Source organism: Rhipicephalus microplus, chromosome 3, assembly GCF_043290135.1.
Source record: "Rhipicephalus microplus isolate Deutch F79 chromosome 3, USDA_Rmic, whole genome shotgun sequence".
In the NCBI taxonomy this organism is placed as follows: Eukaryota; Metazoa; Arthropoda; class Arachnida; order Ixodida; family Ixodidae; genus Rhipicephalus; species Rhipicephalus microplus.
This window is the reverse complement of record NC_134702.1, coordinates 31388765-31403119: the sequence shown is the minus strand read 5'-3', so window position 1 is coordinate 31403119 and position 14355 is coordinate 31388765. Positions and strand designations below refer to the sequence as shown.

Here is a 14355-nt window from a genome sequence, read left to right as displayed (position 1 = left end):
TGGGAAGAGAGAATTAGAAAAAATGGAGAAGACAGACAATGCATTCAAGGCAGATCGGAGGAAAATGCGTTATAAGGGGTATTGTACGCAGTAAAATTTGGTAGAGGAAACTTGTAGCGCATGATCGACGGGCTAGATTTATGGTATAGATTGAGAACCTCAAGGATAGTACTGCCAGTGTACCATTAATTGCTTTTATCTGTTTCTCTTTCTGTTGTGATTTTCATTGTTTCACTGATGCAAAATAACAGAGCAGAATGATAGAATAAAAAACCGAGAGCACAGATGCACTATATTGATTGGTCACTGTTACCGCCGATTGTCGAGTAGCAATATTGTCTATCAACTGTGCATCGCAACAAATACCCATGCAAGCTCGTAACAATTGCCGTTATACAGGTACCTTACCTGCATTCACGGTGTTCTTGAATTTCGTTGGCAGCCATCCGGTAAAGATTACACTCATTTCATGGTGGTCTGCTACGACGCCTTCCGCGTACGTCTGTGCCATTCATCATCATTTAAGCATAAAAGTGACGAATTTTGATTAAAACCTGCTGAAAAGTAGATGCGTACAGCACTACTCCTAACGGAAATTTAGAGCAACGCATGCCACTGCACATGAGCTTTGCTTCACATCTTTTTTAGATGATACACCACCGTCAGACATAGAGTCTTGCTGGGCCTGACAAAATGCGACTCCGACGGCTTTATATCTGAATATAAACTGCAAATGATTGCTCTTCGTCAAGCTTTGGGAAACAGTTGACATACGTTTTCTCATCGCCCAGTATACATATTGAAGCAAGAGCAACGCGTGCTAAACACGAATACATGTCATGATGTTTCACTTGACAAATATGTAGTAATCTGTATATACATGCAGCAAATAAGTAGAAAGCCATTGCGTATACACGCGTATTCTATCGTGCATTCGCTTAGGCTCACTCTGCCATCATCTCACAATATAAAGCCAACTTAATCCTCATCTACCACGTCGCAAAGCACAGAACACCTCTACATGCCCATATAATTAAGCTTGCAACACTGCACGTAACTGTCATTGTCATGTGTCACCCAGAAGTACTGCCCCCACATATATATTTTATATATTGCTTTTAATTACATTTTATTTTCTTTGAGTTGTCGACTTTCTTTACGTTGGCTACAATTTATAGGCGCTCAGTGTAACTTTTGAGTCGAATAATAGCTTCGTCTTACCTCTGCAAAACGTTGAAGTTAGCAGTAGACATTGACAAAGAACCGTTTCAAGCACACTTTCGCACACACGTGTAATGCGAACGTCGAGCTATAGCCTGTTGCGGCGGACACCAAATTGTGCTACCACAAAAGAGCAAACATTCGAATTAGGCGAAGTCAGGGCTATCAATGACGGCAGGCATAGCGCGGCCAACTTAGCATAGAATCAAAATAAATCTAGAAACACGCTGCCATTCTCACACCTTGGTAACCGCATACCATAACCCTACGGTCGCTTCGGTATTGAAAATTTGCATCTTAAGGCCATATCCTTCCTTCTCAGCCCCATTAAGCAATAACAAAAGAATCCATAGAGAACAAGTCACATCTACACGTGTGACTCCTTTCGTGAGGCGTATACGATCGCTCCGAGGTCGCTCCGACCGCAGCTGGAGGCATAAGAGAAAGCGTTCGAAGGCACGACACCGAGTCATGCCATCATTTCTCGACGCCGCTCTCTCTGAGGTTAACCGCACGCAGTACCCGAAAATGGCCGGCAGCAGAAAGAAACGCGTGAAGAGGTGAGAGGTGGTGAAGCAAGCTACATAGTCTATGCAGCGGGCTCGAGTTGCGGGTCAGGGACATCGACAGGAGCGTCTATCCCGTTCGCCCTGCATGCGTATATGTGAGCGGGGTTCGTGCGGGATATCTTTCCCGTTTGTTATGTAAACGCGGAGGCGGTAGCCCCCGCTGCGGGGTGAAGATGTCCGCTCGAACGACTTCACTGAAAGGAAGCGTCGCCTTCACGCGGGCGCCCTGAAATATTTTGACAGCAGAAAGGGCGCGCGGTCGCTCGCGTGCACCCTTTGGTTTGGACCGGGGCTGTTGCGTTACGCGCAGACACCTTCTGGCTTTGGCCGGACCCTTTCTGCCTTCACTGCACTCCCGGAACCACCTTCCCTTGAGGTTCCAGCTCTTTAGCTCAGGGTGCCGTACCATTGCACGGATGTGTAGGAGGAGCCTTTCTTTTTCGCAACGTGCGAACCTTCTTTCTCAGTGCCCGGACTGCAACTCCGGACAAACGGAGTTTCACGCCACATGGACCCGACAGAACTGACCGCATCGAATGGCTGCCCAGAAACCCGATCTAATGCGGCGGAAACCTGGTCGTCTCGCTCCTTTTAAGCTGTGGTCTCTCAGAAGACTGCCCTGTGTGTAGACCGTCCGCACGTATACACGCAGCGCAAGAAGCTTCGTGGTAACGCTCGGTCTGTTTACCCGTTGCCGCATGGCCAGCTCGACAGAGGAGAATCGGCGGAGCGTAATGACGCGTTCAGACAGTGGAAAGAAACGCCCCGCTAGACGAAGGCGAGAAGCGAATTCCGAGCGGAAAGAAACGCCCCGCTAGACGAAGGCGAGAAGCGAATTCCGAGCGGTGTGCATGCACGTGCATTTTTGTGTCGTCGCCGCGAATGAACACCTCGAAGCGCGAATCCGAAAGTGTCGCGCGTTACTGTTCGACCGATCGAAGACGTTGCATATCTTTCGTTGGTCGTTTTGTTGTAGTTCAATACTTGAGCGCGTACTGAAACACGACACGAGCTTTCTGTCATTGTGTGCCCAGTGTGACTACTACAGAACCCACTTGGGAATCCATCGCTTTTTTGACAGTTTCATGAACCTGAGGTGCCTGGTACACAGTGCCGCAACGCTAACGCACATTTACACGAGGGGGTGCTGAAACGTTCCCGGCTTTGCGCAGAAAGTGTATAGTCACAGATGTAAAAGTAAACAATTAATCAAAGTCATCCCTCCTCAAACACAGATGTCCTTTCTAGATTGTTGATTGTTTTTTTTAATTTAAAAAAACACGCTATAGGTTGTCTAAACAGCTCTGAAAAGTATGACTGACGTCAAAAATGTCGTCAGAATGATGTCCTTTCAAGATTTTCGATCAGTTAGGAAACAGATAGTAGCTGCAAGGCTCCAGGTTACGTGAATATGAGCGATGGCAAGCACAACTTGAAACCCGAAGGGTCTTCACTTTGGCAGCCGCAAGCAGTTTATTTACCACCCATATCGCCGAAAGCTCGTACATGCATAGGGTATTGACGTCAATGGAACCGACATGCTCCCGGAAGATTCCCAGGCACTCGGATATTCGCTGGTATTTGCCCATCATCAAAAGTCAACTTGTAGAAAGCATGGTGTGTTACCGGATCCCTAGAGATTGTTGGGTGGACACATCGTGGTACACATTGAATGGAAAAATCATAAAACGCAATGTCTTGAGACAAAAGCGCCAGATTTTGAATGTGCTATATAAATGTTTCTCTTGAATGGTAAAGTTACAAAAACATAGTGTCTTGAAACAAAGACGCCAGCTTTTGAATGTGCTATAGCAATGTTTCTTATATATATGTGATATAGGAATGTTTCTAGATGTTTCTTTAATGTTTTTTGATAGTTAAGTGTGAATGTCTGGCGTGGGGGGGAGGGGAGGAATTCGAATTTTTTGCAAGCCTTATCACTAGAAAGAGAGCCTTTCCGCTGTCTCATATACAGGTCATGTCTGAAAGAGACACGATTCAAGGTCTCCAACATGTCGATACTGATATTGAAATTGACTGAGATATAGACGCTGATTCCGAAATATAGTGTTTGTTCCACGCTTAATTTTCAAAACATCAAGAACTCATGAGGTGCCTCACGAAATCAGTACTTAAGAGTGGTCGCGCCTGTGTAGTTCACGAAAATACCTGCTAATAAAAAGAAATGTGGAGCGACTTAAGCAGTCATGTGCAGGCTGCAGGCCGCAAGCGAGATGGTTCGCGGGTCGCATGCGGCCCACCTTACGCGTGTTTGAGACACATATAGTGTTTTGCAGATTGATCCAGGCCATGTCCACCAGAGATTACGGAGATTTAAGTAGCTTCTGACGAGTCAAAAGGTTCAGAATCGCTTGCTCTCGTAGTTTGACAAAATCAAATCTCTCAGATTTTTTTTATTTTTAATTTTTATTTCTTGCTTTATTTCTTGGAAAGAAGATGTTTATATCTTACACGCTAATATACATATGTAGAATATACATATCTAAGGGGACCAAGAGGGCCCAGGAGAGAAGGAGGAAGATGGTTCAAATAAAATAGAAAAAAAACAAAATGGGTGGCGTGATATGTGAACTAATTCAGGTGTTCAAATGTATATTGAGCGCATTATCTTACAAGACTGTCAGAGTGATAGTGCTACAGTTACAAGCGTATTCCTTTCACAATTAGTCCCTATATCTCTACAGCATGCACGCCATGCAGTGCTCGTCCTTTATGAGGCTGGTATGGTAGATCGTATGAGTTTTGTGTTTAATACCTAGTGCGTATGAGCAAAAGCTGTTAGATAATACCAACATCTAATTCCTAATTCTGCGCTAATTTTCGCAGTATGGTCTGGACTTCCCCGTTATTTTCGACATAATGAGCGCTCATTGTGCCCCTGTAACAAGCCTGAAGTCGCAAACATATGTGAGAAAGAAACCTTGTTGTTCGTTTTACACATTTCATTTTATTTTTGCCATTTGTTTTTATCAGAACTTCCAAGCTAGTCGCTACGGGAATGACGATAGCAAACGTCTAATACTGGTTTCACGCGGTAAGCTTTAATCACGATTAGTACTGATCGAGATTGATTTTTACGGCGGTGATTGACTATTTTACGCAAGGTGAAAAAGCAAGCCAATCACCGTTCGAAATGTTTTCCTAATCAGCAGTGAACTGTGTGACACCACTTCAACATAACGTATGGGCCACACATTCGTTGTTCCAGTATCTTATACAATGAAAGGAACATGGAATGTACATCATCGCAGAGTCATCATCATCAGCCTGACTGCGCTCACTGCAAAACAAAGGCCTTTCCCACGTTTTTCCAATAAACCCGCTCCTGAACTAGCTGCGACTCTATGTTATACCGGCAAATTTCTGATCTGCCCACATAAATATGTGCCCCACCCCGACCCCCCACTCTTTTCGCACGCTCGCTTTCTCTTGGAAACCAGACAGTGGATCAGCGAGATATTGTGTCCCTTCAGACACCATCGCTTCGGAACATTTGGCAAGCACTAAATTCTCGCGAATGTTCAACATAAAATTATTACGCCTATTGCGGCTATAGAGCTGAAATAGAGGCTATAGAGCGACAAAACAACTTCCGTTGAAGGCAAAACTTCGAATACATCCTAGCCGATGTATTAACCCTCACAAGTTGCGCACTCGACGTGTTCATTGGCAGTGCGACTGATGACAGAGCTGCCGCAGCATACCGTCTATCTAGTCACCTATCATATGATCTCAGTTCGTGCAGAACTTGTAAAAGAGCAGCGTCGGCTTTCCCACTGGTCTTGTGAGAAGTTAAGCAACTATTTCACACGAAGTATAATGCATGTGTGGCGAACAGAAGCTCCGTACCGAAAGGGGTCTTTTTAACCACATCCATTAGCGGAAAAAAGTCAATTTTTCTTCCGCCAACTTTTGTACGCCTACGCGGTCTCACCGCAAGCGCCCCGTCGAAGCGCTTGTGTTGTCATCTGTGCTGCCGAACTTTTCGTGAACCGGTGTAGACAGTCACCAGTCAGCCAGCCAGCCTTTGACGCCACAGCCGAGAAGGCACCGAGAAAACCACCCCGGTTAACAAAAAAACTTTTCAGTGGTTACGCAGCAAGCGAGCGAGCGCGACGCGTGTATTGCGCCTGCTGGGAAGGAGTCACCATTATTTCGTCACCTGGAGAGTCAGCGGGCACTACACACCACTTGCTAAACACTCCTTAGCGACGCGAGAAGAAGCATGGGGTACGGACGAAGGGAGGGCCTGGCGCGATTAATAGACAAACAACAAAACACGTCCACGGTGTCAGCGATAAGCAAAATAGGGGAGAAAAGAAGGCAGCATTGAGAAGGGCACTGGGCCTGGGGAGGGGGTGCTAAAGGCGCAGAAAGGAAAGCGGTAGGTACGGTACACCTCTACAGCGAGGAGCAAAAAGAAACCAGCGTAGAGCAGGGGGGTTACGGTGGGCGGGACTGGGAGCAGGGGTGTGATGCGTGGTTCTTGTTGCTGATTTGTTTCTCCCGGGCTGAGCCTCAGAGAGTTTTGTTAATAAGGACAAAGCCGTTCGGTTTCCAAGAAACACACAAAAAGTTTAATTGAAAAGAAAAAAAGGCAAAGATTCCTCACAAAACAAAACACTTAATAAACAGTTGACTGGACATGACGAAACACATCTGTAAACACCCAACAAAAACGTTCAAAGTCAGTAACTAAACCTAACGTTCGAAAGGGGCTGAGTGATGGGAGTAGCGCAAGAGTATCGGTGCAGTCTCACCCACAAGTTGGTTTTCGGCGGTGATGAGAAACCGGAACGCCGTGACTCCTGCGTCAGTGCGTGGGCTGGACGAGGACGAAGGAACGCTGGCTGCTGGCGACACGTCGAAAAGCCCTACCAAATCGTGATGGTTTCGGCTTGAGGAGCGTGGACACGTCGGAGACGGGAGAACGCAGGCTGGTGGCTACGCGTCCGGGAACTAGGGTCGACCTAGTCAAGCAGCTGGGCGCACAGCTCGGGCCCGGAGCCCGACGGCTGTAGCTCGCCTGCCGGAACCGAAGTCCGCAGGCTCTGGAAAGGAGTTCAGGACCGGATGGCCACGGTCCTTTGGAGCGGGAACCCGACAGCAGGAGGCCCCGGCCGGTGGAAGTCCTGTAGGCTCGGGTCCGGAACCCAACGGCCCATCTTCAGCGCCCGGTCCGGTGACGACCTTCCGCTTGCACTGCCTGCCTCGAATTCCCCTTGCTCTGGTCTGCTCAGGCTCCTGCTTCAGCTCTGGCCCACTTGTCTCGTTCTGATTGGCCTTTCAAAACTCCGTGGTGATCAGCCATTGGCCCTTGTTTTCTTTATGGTCTTGGATGCTTGCGCTCCACGCTCTCACGTGTACCGGTCCTCGGCGTCGTCGTTGTTCAGGCGACCCAGCACGTGCACTCGGTCATCCTTTAATTTCGCGCACTTTTCGAAGGCGCGCACTTTGAACGCGCACCACACATCACAAGGGGTCTTTTCCCGAACGGGGGGGTCTCACTTTCTTGCCCCTTCTATCTCCCTACGTAACAAGAAGCAGGGGCTCTTCCGAGAGGGCGAGAGGGGGCTGAAGGAGAAAAATAGCGGAGAAGTGGTAGAGAGAGGGAGGGGGAGTCCCAAAACGGGGAAGTCCACATAACCCAGGAGAGGCATGCGTGGTGTCCCTTGCTTCTGCAGTACCCCTAGCCCCCTCCCTGCCCATGGTGACAAGAAAAATAAAAGTGAAATAAGAAATGTTGCCCGTTTCCTTCTCTCCACGTCTTCACGTGCCTTGAAAAGAAAGCTGCCCCCACGGGACCGCGTTAGAACGCGAGTTCTCCGTAATCAAAGAAGCAGAGGTTCCCCTCCCGCCCGCCGAACCCAGCACCACGTCACCCGCGTGCCTTGGAGTTTCGTCCCCGTCCCCGGAAAAGAGCACCTGAACGGACTTGTGCGTTGTGTTCCGGGACTCTGGGACCTGCGCAAGCTCATTAGGTCTCGCTCGTCGCACGTGCCAATCGTACGTAGCTGGAAAGGTCGTCTGGTCCTTTCGGTCGTTCGAGACATGATACGTCGTTGACGAGGTCTTCAATAACGCACTGTGAAGCCAGTCCAGGGACACATCTGAGCAACCATGCAATCGCCTAACTGCCATTCACCATCGACGGCGTTCCTCAGAAGAAAGGTGAGTGGTCCTGAGCATTGTCAGCCGCGATTCCAGATGGTTATTGAGCAGTACCTAATTATCAACGCAAAAGAAACACCATCGAACGATCTTTGTCCAATTTCAAAGTCCCCTCTGTAAGTGTCGTCGAGAAGTGCCATCAGAAGTGGGGACATCAACATAACTAAAAATTTTGTTTGATGGCAGTGCATTGATATCGGTTACTTTATGCCGACATGACAATTCTACGAAATTTTAATAACGCCTGACCATGAATCGCAGAGATCTTTCACAATATACTGCAGTTAATGTGGCCTGCTTCGAACGATGGAGGGGTCGACTCACTCGTGCAAAGGCGTGACGTGAAGTTGGTCATCACCATTTAATAACCTCACTCATTTCGCACCTCATCCCCAACAGCGGCCAAGAATCGTCCTTTTTTTCAACAAAGGTCTCATTCATTCATATCACTTGATATTTTGTTCCAATTCGCTTTAAACTCATTTTGAAACGCTATTAAACGGTTATATAGACGCATTCTTATAAACATGGGCTTAAGTGAGACCGTTGGATTTTCGTTGGTCGACTGTCGAACCTGAAACCGTGGTTCTTGAAGTGAACACAGGGTTTCGTTGCAGTGTAACTTGTAGTAAAAAGCAAAATAAAAAACAGCTTTTACTGCATTTACTACATATTACAGCAAAGCTGTAGGGCACCTAATTATGCCGTCTTGGCAAGTATTTTACCCTCCCAGCTATCTCTTTCCCACCCTTTCTTGTACTGTAGTATACATGGCTATGATTGCTTCCTTTTTATATTTTTAGTCTGTTTCTCACTGTCTGCTTTTTTTTTCATCCTTTTATGTCTGTCTTTTGTTTCTTTCTCTCTGGTTTTCTCTTTCTTTCAGTGCGTTTCTTTCTGCATCTCTCCCCGTAATGGCTCTTCCGCCTTTTATCTTTTTCGCTCCTTCTTCCCTTTCTTTCTGTCTATTTCTCTCTTTCGCTTTCTTTCTGTCATTTTGTATCTACCACATACGCAAACGTCGAACATGAAATCTCTGGTGTAAAATGTTCATCATGCTTCTGTGCCACAGATATTCGACAAGTATCACTGCTTGCCACACTGGTGCAATAAAAATTAACAAAGAGAAAGCACGCATGGCTTACATTGATCAGGGGTTATACGCGCTGCAGTTTCTCTTTTCAAGTCATCTCTACAGAGTTGTTGGGTGCTGATTGAGCACATGCGGAGTCATGGTTCTGATCGTTCTTTATCTACAACACGCCGCAAGCTTCCGTCTTAACCGCTCTGCTTTATAACGCTGTGAAGGCGATGCTCAACGCATGGTTGCGGGGGAAAAAAGTATGCTTCCCTTCAGGACTACCGTAAGGTCTTCAAAAATGTAGTTTCTAATCTCGCATTCGTTAAGTTATCTCTACCTATTGACCAGAAAGCTGCGTCCTTGGGAATCAATCTAACGTTTAATTGCTAGCTGTTGAACGAACACATGTATTGAGCCATGAGGTGTTCGTGTGTTCAGCGATGTTATCACATCACTCAGGTGGTGGAGTATAGTATGCCCGGGCAAAGGAGAGCGTCACGTATACGAACGAAAAGAACAATGTGAAAAGAAGAAGCGCTCTCTCTTATTTTTTTATGTTCTTTTTTCCGTACTACGTTGAGCTCCCTTTTGCATAAGAATGTCGCACCAACGTTTTTTCAGCATTTCACCACCTTGAAGCACACCAGGCTAGCATCTTCACCTCTCATCAAAAACGGCACCCTCCTCTCCCACTTCTTACAGGTGATGAAACCCCTGATGGAGAAGCGTCGCCGGGCGCGCATCAACAACTGCCTATCAGAGCTCAAGCGGTTCCTGATGGCTAACGACGGCGGCACCTTCGAGAAGCAGAGCTCGCGGTCACAACGCGTCGAGAAGGCAGACATCCTCGAGATGACCGTCAAGTTCCTCCGACAGCGGCAGCTCCAGCTCGAAAGTGGTAAGCAACGACATCTTTGCACCCATTGTCTCTTCAAACTCGCATCACATCAGACTACGGACCGATGCCATTTAAATCGAATCCATGATAATACCACCAGAGGCATCTTGCACAAAGATCGCGATTGGAAAAAGAAAAGAAAAAGGAGACAGAAGGCCGTTACTATGAAATATTTGTTACTGGCCCAGTCTTCGTTACCAAATCGCACATCATCTGTCAATAAATAATGACCCTTTTCCGAACATCTTTGCGAATTTCAGATATAATGCCCTCGTTGCTGGTCATTTCTGCATAAAATTGGTATTTTTTTAACTTTGCGGTGCTTATATCAGAACATGCGACCCGTCTTCAGGAGTTAAATTACATAGCTAATTGTTAATTATTATTTATTGCGATATAATACGGACAGTATTTTATCTCCACAACTACTACTCACCTTTCTCTGGCATCAGACAATCAAAACAACCCAACATCTCCCCTCACTTATTTTTTTAAACTGTCGATAGACTGACCAACTATGAGCGAAAAAATTGCAAAGTGAGGCTGTAATGACAAGCACGTGTAGTCCACACAATTATGATAAACACTTATAATGATAAGAAAGTACCATTGACAATACAAGCCATCATCACTAGACATTGCATTTGTCTTTCTTCGTTCTCTCTTCTATAAAAAGTTGTTCCTTAGCCACCGAACTACTTGACTTGCACAAGATAGCCCGGTATCCAAATATTACCTGATGTTTTACGTTACACGCCCATCGACAGTGCTGATTCACCAGCCTTCTTCCTCACATTTATGTATCACTTTGTATAAGCACAACTGGATGACTTAGTATATACCAGAGACCTTACCTTCACACGCCATGTGCCTGCAATCTCGCAGACTCCCACGACGAGGTCGAGCGCACCCAGCGGTTTCATGACGGTTACCGGCACTGCGTCTTCGAGGTGTCCCGGTACGCGAACGCCATGGAGCCACAGCTGCGGGACACGCTGCTGACTCACCTGCAGTCCAGGCTGCACCACCTGGCAGCCAGTACGGGCGGAGCCACCATACAGCCGGCCTACGCCGACGAAGCCGTCTCGTCAACCAACGGTGACGTACCCGACCTTCAACCTGGACGCCGAAGTCCAGCGAGGCTGCATGACTATGGTTACGAGGCAGGTTCCGTGAGCGACGTCAGCGAAGAGGACTCGTCGTCTTCGGACTACGGCGAAGCTGCCTCCCCGGACGCCGTTATGTTCCTCCGCTCCGGGTGCCAGGACGAACCTCGCGACTACCGTCTGCACAGGGACGAAGGACTGGACCCCGACGGCTCCAACGAGCCAATGTGGAGGCCGTGGTAGCCGTTTAAGAGACGCTGCATTGCAAGTTGTAGTGTATTGTTGCTCGACACTTAACAAAACGCCTTTCGTTACACAACAACGTCTGTCAATTAGTGCAGAAGACTTGAACAGAACATTTTTTGCCGTCGTTTAAGATTTGATTTGCTCGTTCGATTCGATCACGAAACATCTATATACCACTAAAATATGACAAACTAAACCAACGTAAACAGGATAAGTTACTCACCGTTGCAGTGTACAATCTCTTGTTAATATTGTAAAAGAAGACATGACGAGCAATCGAGGCACATGTAATGTCGGCAGAGCAACGTTTCGGCAACTTTCCTTGTCCTGGACAGGGTGACCACACGAGTCATAAATTTTGGATGCCTTATTGTGGGTTAATATTATGCAGTTTTCAGAGAAACGATGTCGAAAGTGAAACAGAATAATAACATGGTAGTATCGCGATATTCAGTCTGAAAAAACGTCAGTTATTATTGCCTTCATACACTCACTGTACCTGAACGAAAGTAAGACCTATTTTAGGGACAAATGAAATGTGAAATGCCGCAACGTTAGCAATGAAAGATGATATTCTGCAGTGCACCCTGATGTGGAACGAGTCTTGATGTACAATATAACGACGGTGGCAGCGTAGACATTTCAATGACGACCAGGTTGGCATGCATACGTGCCTTATTTTCTATGAAGCTTTTTTCTCTGCCAGTGTAGGCCACAGTGATCCAGAGCAAAAAAGAACAAAAATAAAATATGGCACTGCACTTGCCGCCATTTCAATATTTAACAACGGGCACTTTAATAGATTTGTTGTTTATTGCACCGCTCCTGTGATTCGTCATTTTGTAAATTTCGTAACATGCCTCGTGTCTGTATTGTTTTCAGTGTGTATTTATTAATTTCCGCATGGCAACGACATTTCATGCTAAGCGGTTTTGTGTGTAAATATGTAAATAATAAAGAACTATATATACTTACTCATGAAGCCTTTTCTTTAGAAGTGTTTAAACAATTCGTTGGCAGCCCGCGCGGCCCAGTGAGACAGTTCGCTAAACCCCCTGAGAAATGTTTGGCTGTCAAAAAAAAAAAGGGGCTTGAAATATGCTGTTAACCTTCGACTTTCACAGATCGAACACTACGTGGCGTATGATTGAACCATGACCGTATAAAGTAATGACAATAAACGTTACATTGAAATATTTCACGTCGTATGCCTTGTTTCTTTTCATGTCATCATCACCGTTCACCATGCGTTGAATTTTTCATATAGCCATGGTAAGTTAGCTCTGTGGTACAGAGAGCTCAACCTTTCAAGACTCTACCTCAAACAAGTGGGAGAGGTTCCTCAGAAACTCACTTGTCGCCGACCAGCAATGGGCCGTCCAGCAGTACCACGAAGAGGCCGCCATGCAGGTACTCCCTGTCGGTCTCCACGAGGCAGACGCCGCTACGCGCTAAACGCCTCCTACCGGACAAAAATAAAGCTTTTCCATTCCATTCCATTTCAAGAAAAAATACTCTCTTGGCTAACTAAAACAAGATTATTGGGAAACGAAATACAAGTTAAATGTCCATTTCCATGTTCGCCTGCAGTGTTCCTGGCATTACATTGGGTGATACATGCACAGAGTGAACTCAGTTCCGAATCCGACAAGCTCTTAGCTTCCGACTTCATCATGGCCACGCGCCCAGTTTTCAATCAATCAGAGGAAGTGCTTTTGTTTCAACTTCTTCTTGCTAGCCCATCATTCCAGTACGATAGGCAGGTTTGCAAAGAAATCGCTAAAGTGCACAGAATTCGTGAAGCACCGTTTTTTTACACGCTTCCACTTCTACGTATCCTCCTTGTTTTCGCTTTTGTAGCACTATCTCGAATAAGAGGGGTAGAATAATGCAGCCATCACATAGCGAAGCCGTAAATACTATCCTTGGCAACACTGGCGGTCATTCAACTCTTCCGGCTGGAGTGACGCCCGGCCGAGGTTTGAACGCAGGGCTTTAAAGGCGCAGTAGGAAATTAAGCAAAGGATTTTAGCATCTCATGACACTGTAAAAAAAGTAGGAGAAGCCATGAGTAGGAAAAAAGTAGGAAAAGCTGTGAGACCCAGATTCATATCGACCACCTGAAGTGTTCTATAACGCGTACTTCAGTTTATGTACACAAGTTTTTTTTTGTTGTAACAACTTTTTTTTAAGTCCGATGATCCGCCCTGAAACAACTGAGTCTATACCTAGTGGAACAAAACTACAGTGACCACGTGCACATTTACACGAACGGCTCGAATATACGCCGTCTAGTTCAGGTGGAGCAGTGGTTACGCCATCACAAGGGGTAACTCGATGTTTTAAAACTTCACATGCGACAACGGCCACGATGGCAGATCTCGAGGCTCGGCGCAGTGCACGGGAACTCATCAATTCTGAAGAAAGACCAAGTAAATGGGCCGTGTTTTCTGACTGAAAACCAGCGTTGCAGTGCCTGATATCAGTTCTCCGACGTGGATGCCACGACCAGTTGACTTACCAAACTGTGAAACTTCACCACCTCTTAATACAAAAAGGCCACGACATCACCTTGCAATGGTTACCGGGGCATTGTGGTATAAGCGGCAATGATTCTGCAGATCATGCTGCTCACACGTCCCATGAAGAAACAAACAGCGTTCCGATTCCGCTTTCAAGAGCGGACGCGGCAAGGCAGATTCGTCAACTGGCCCGCAGTCTCACACTGACTGAGTGGAACACACCAAGCATACGACGTACAAGACTGCACGAGCTTGACCCTTCACTTCAACTCCGGCCTCCACCCGGCCTACATCGACGTGAAGCTTCACTTCTCTATCGCCTTTGGCTGGGAATTGCTTTCGCGAAAGCTTATACCACGTTAATCGGAATTACTGACAGTGCGGCATGCCATGTTTGCGGCATCGATGAAGGTATCGAACTCCTGCTGTGCCCCTGCCCTCGATATGTTTCAGACAGACAAGTACTTGCCAACGCAATGCGGCGACTGAATGATCGGCCTCTTTCTGTGCAGGTGCTATC

At 46.6% G+C, this 14355-nt stretch overlaps 1 protein-coding gene across 1 annotated transcript; it reads left to right on the top strand.

Moving 5' to 3' along the window:
* The first annotated feature begins 7931 nt into the window (after positions 1-7931).
* Positions 7932-10256, top strand: LOC119162004 (transcription factor HES-2-like). Its single transcript, XM_075887609.1, has 3 exons — positions 7932-7982; positions 9685-9961; positions 10222-10256. Exons 1-3 carry the CDS (start codon positions 7932-7934, stop codon positions 10254-10256), a joined length of 363 nt encoding a protein of 120 aa, XP_075743724.1.
* Positions 10257-14355: the final 4099 nt, after the last annotated feature.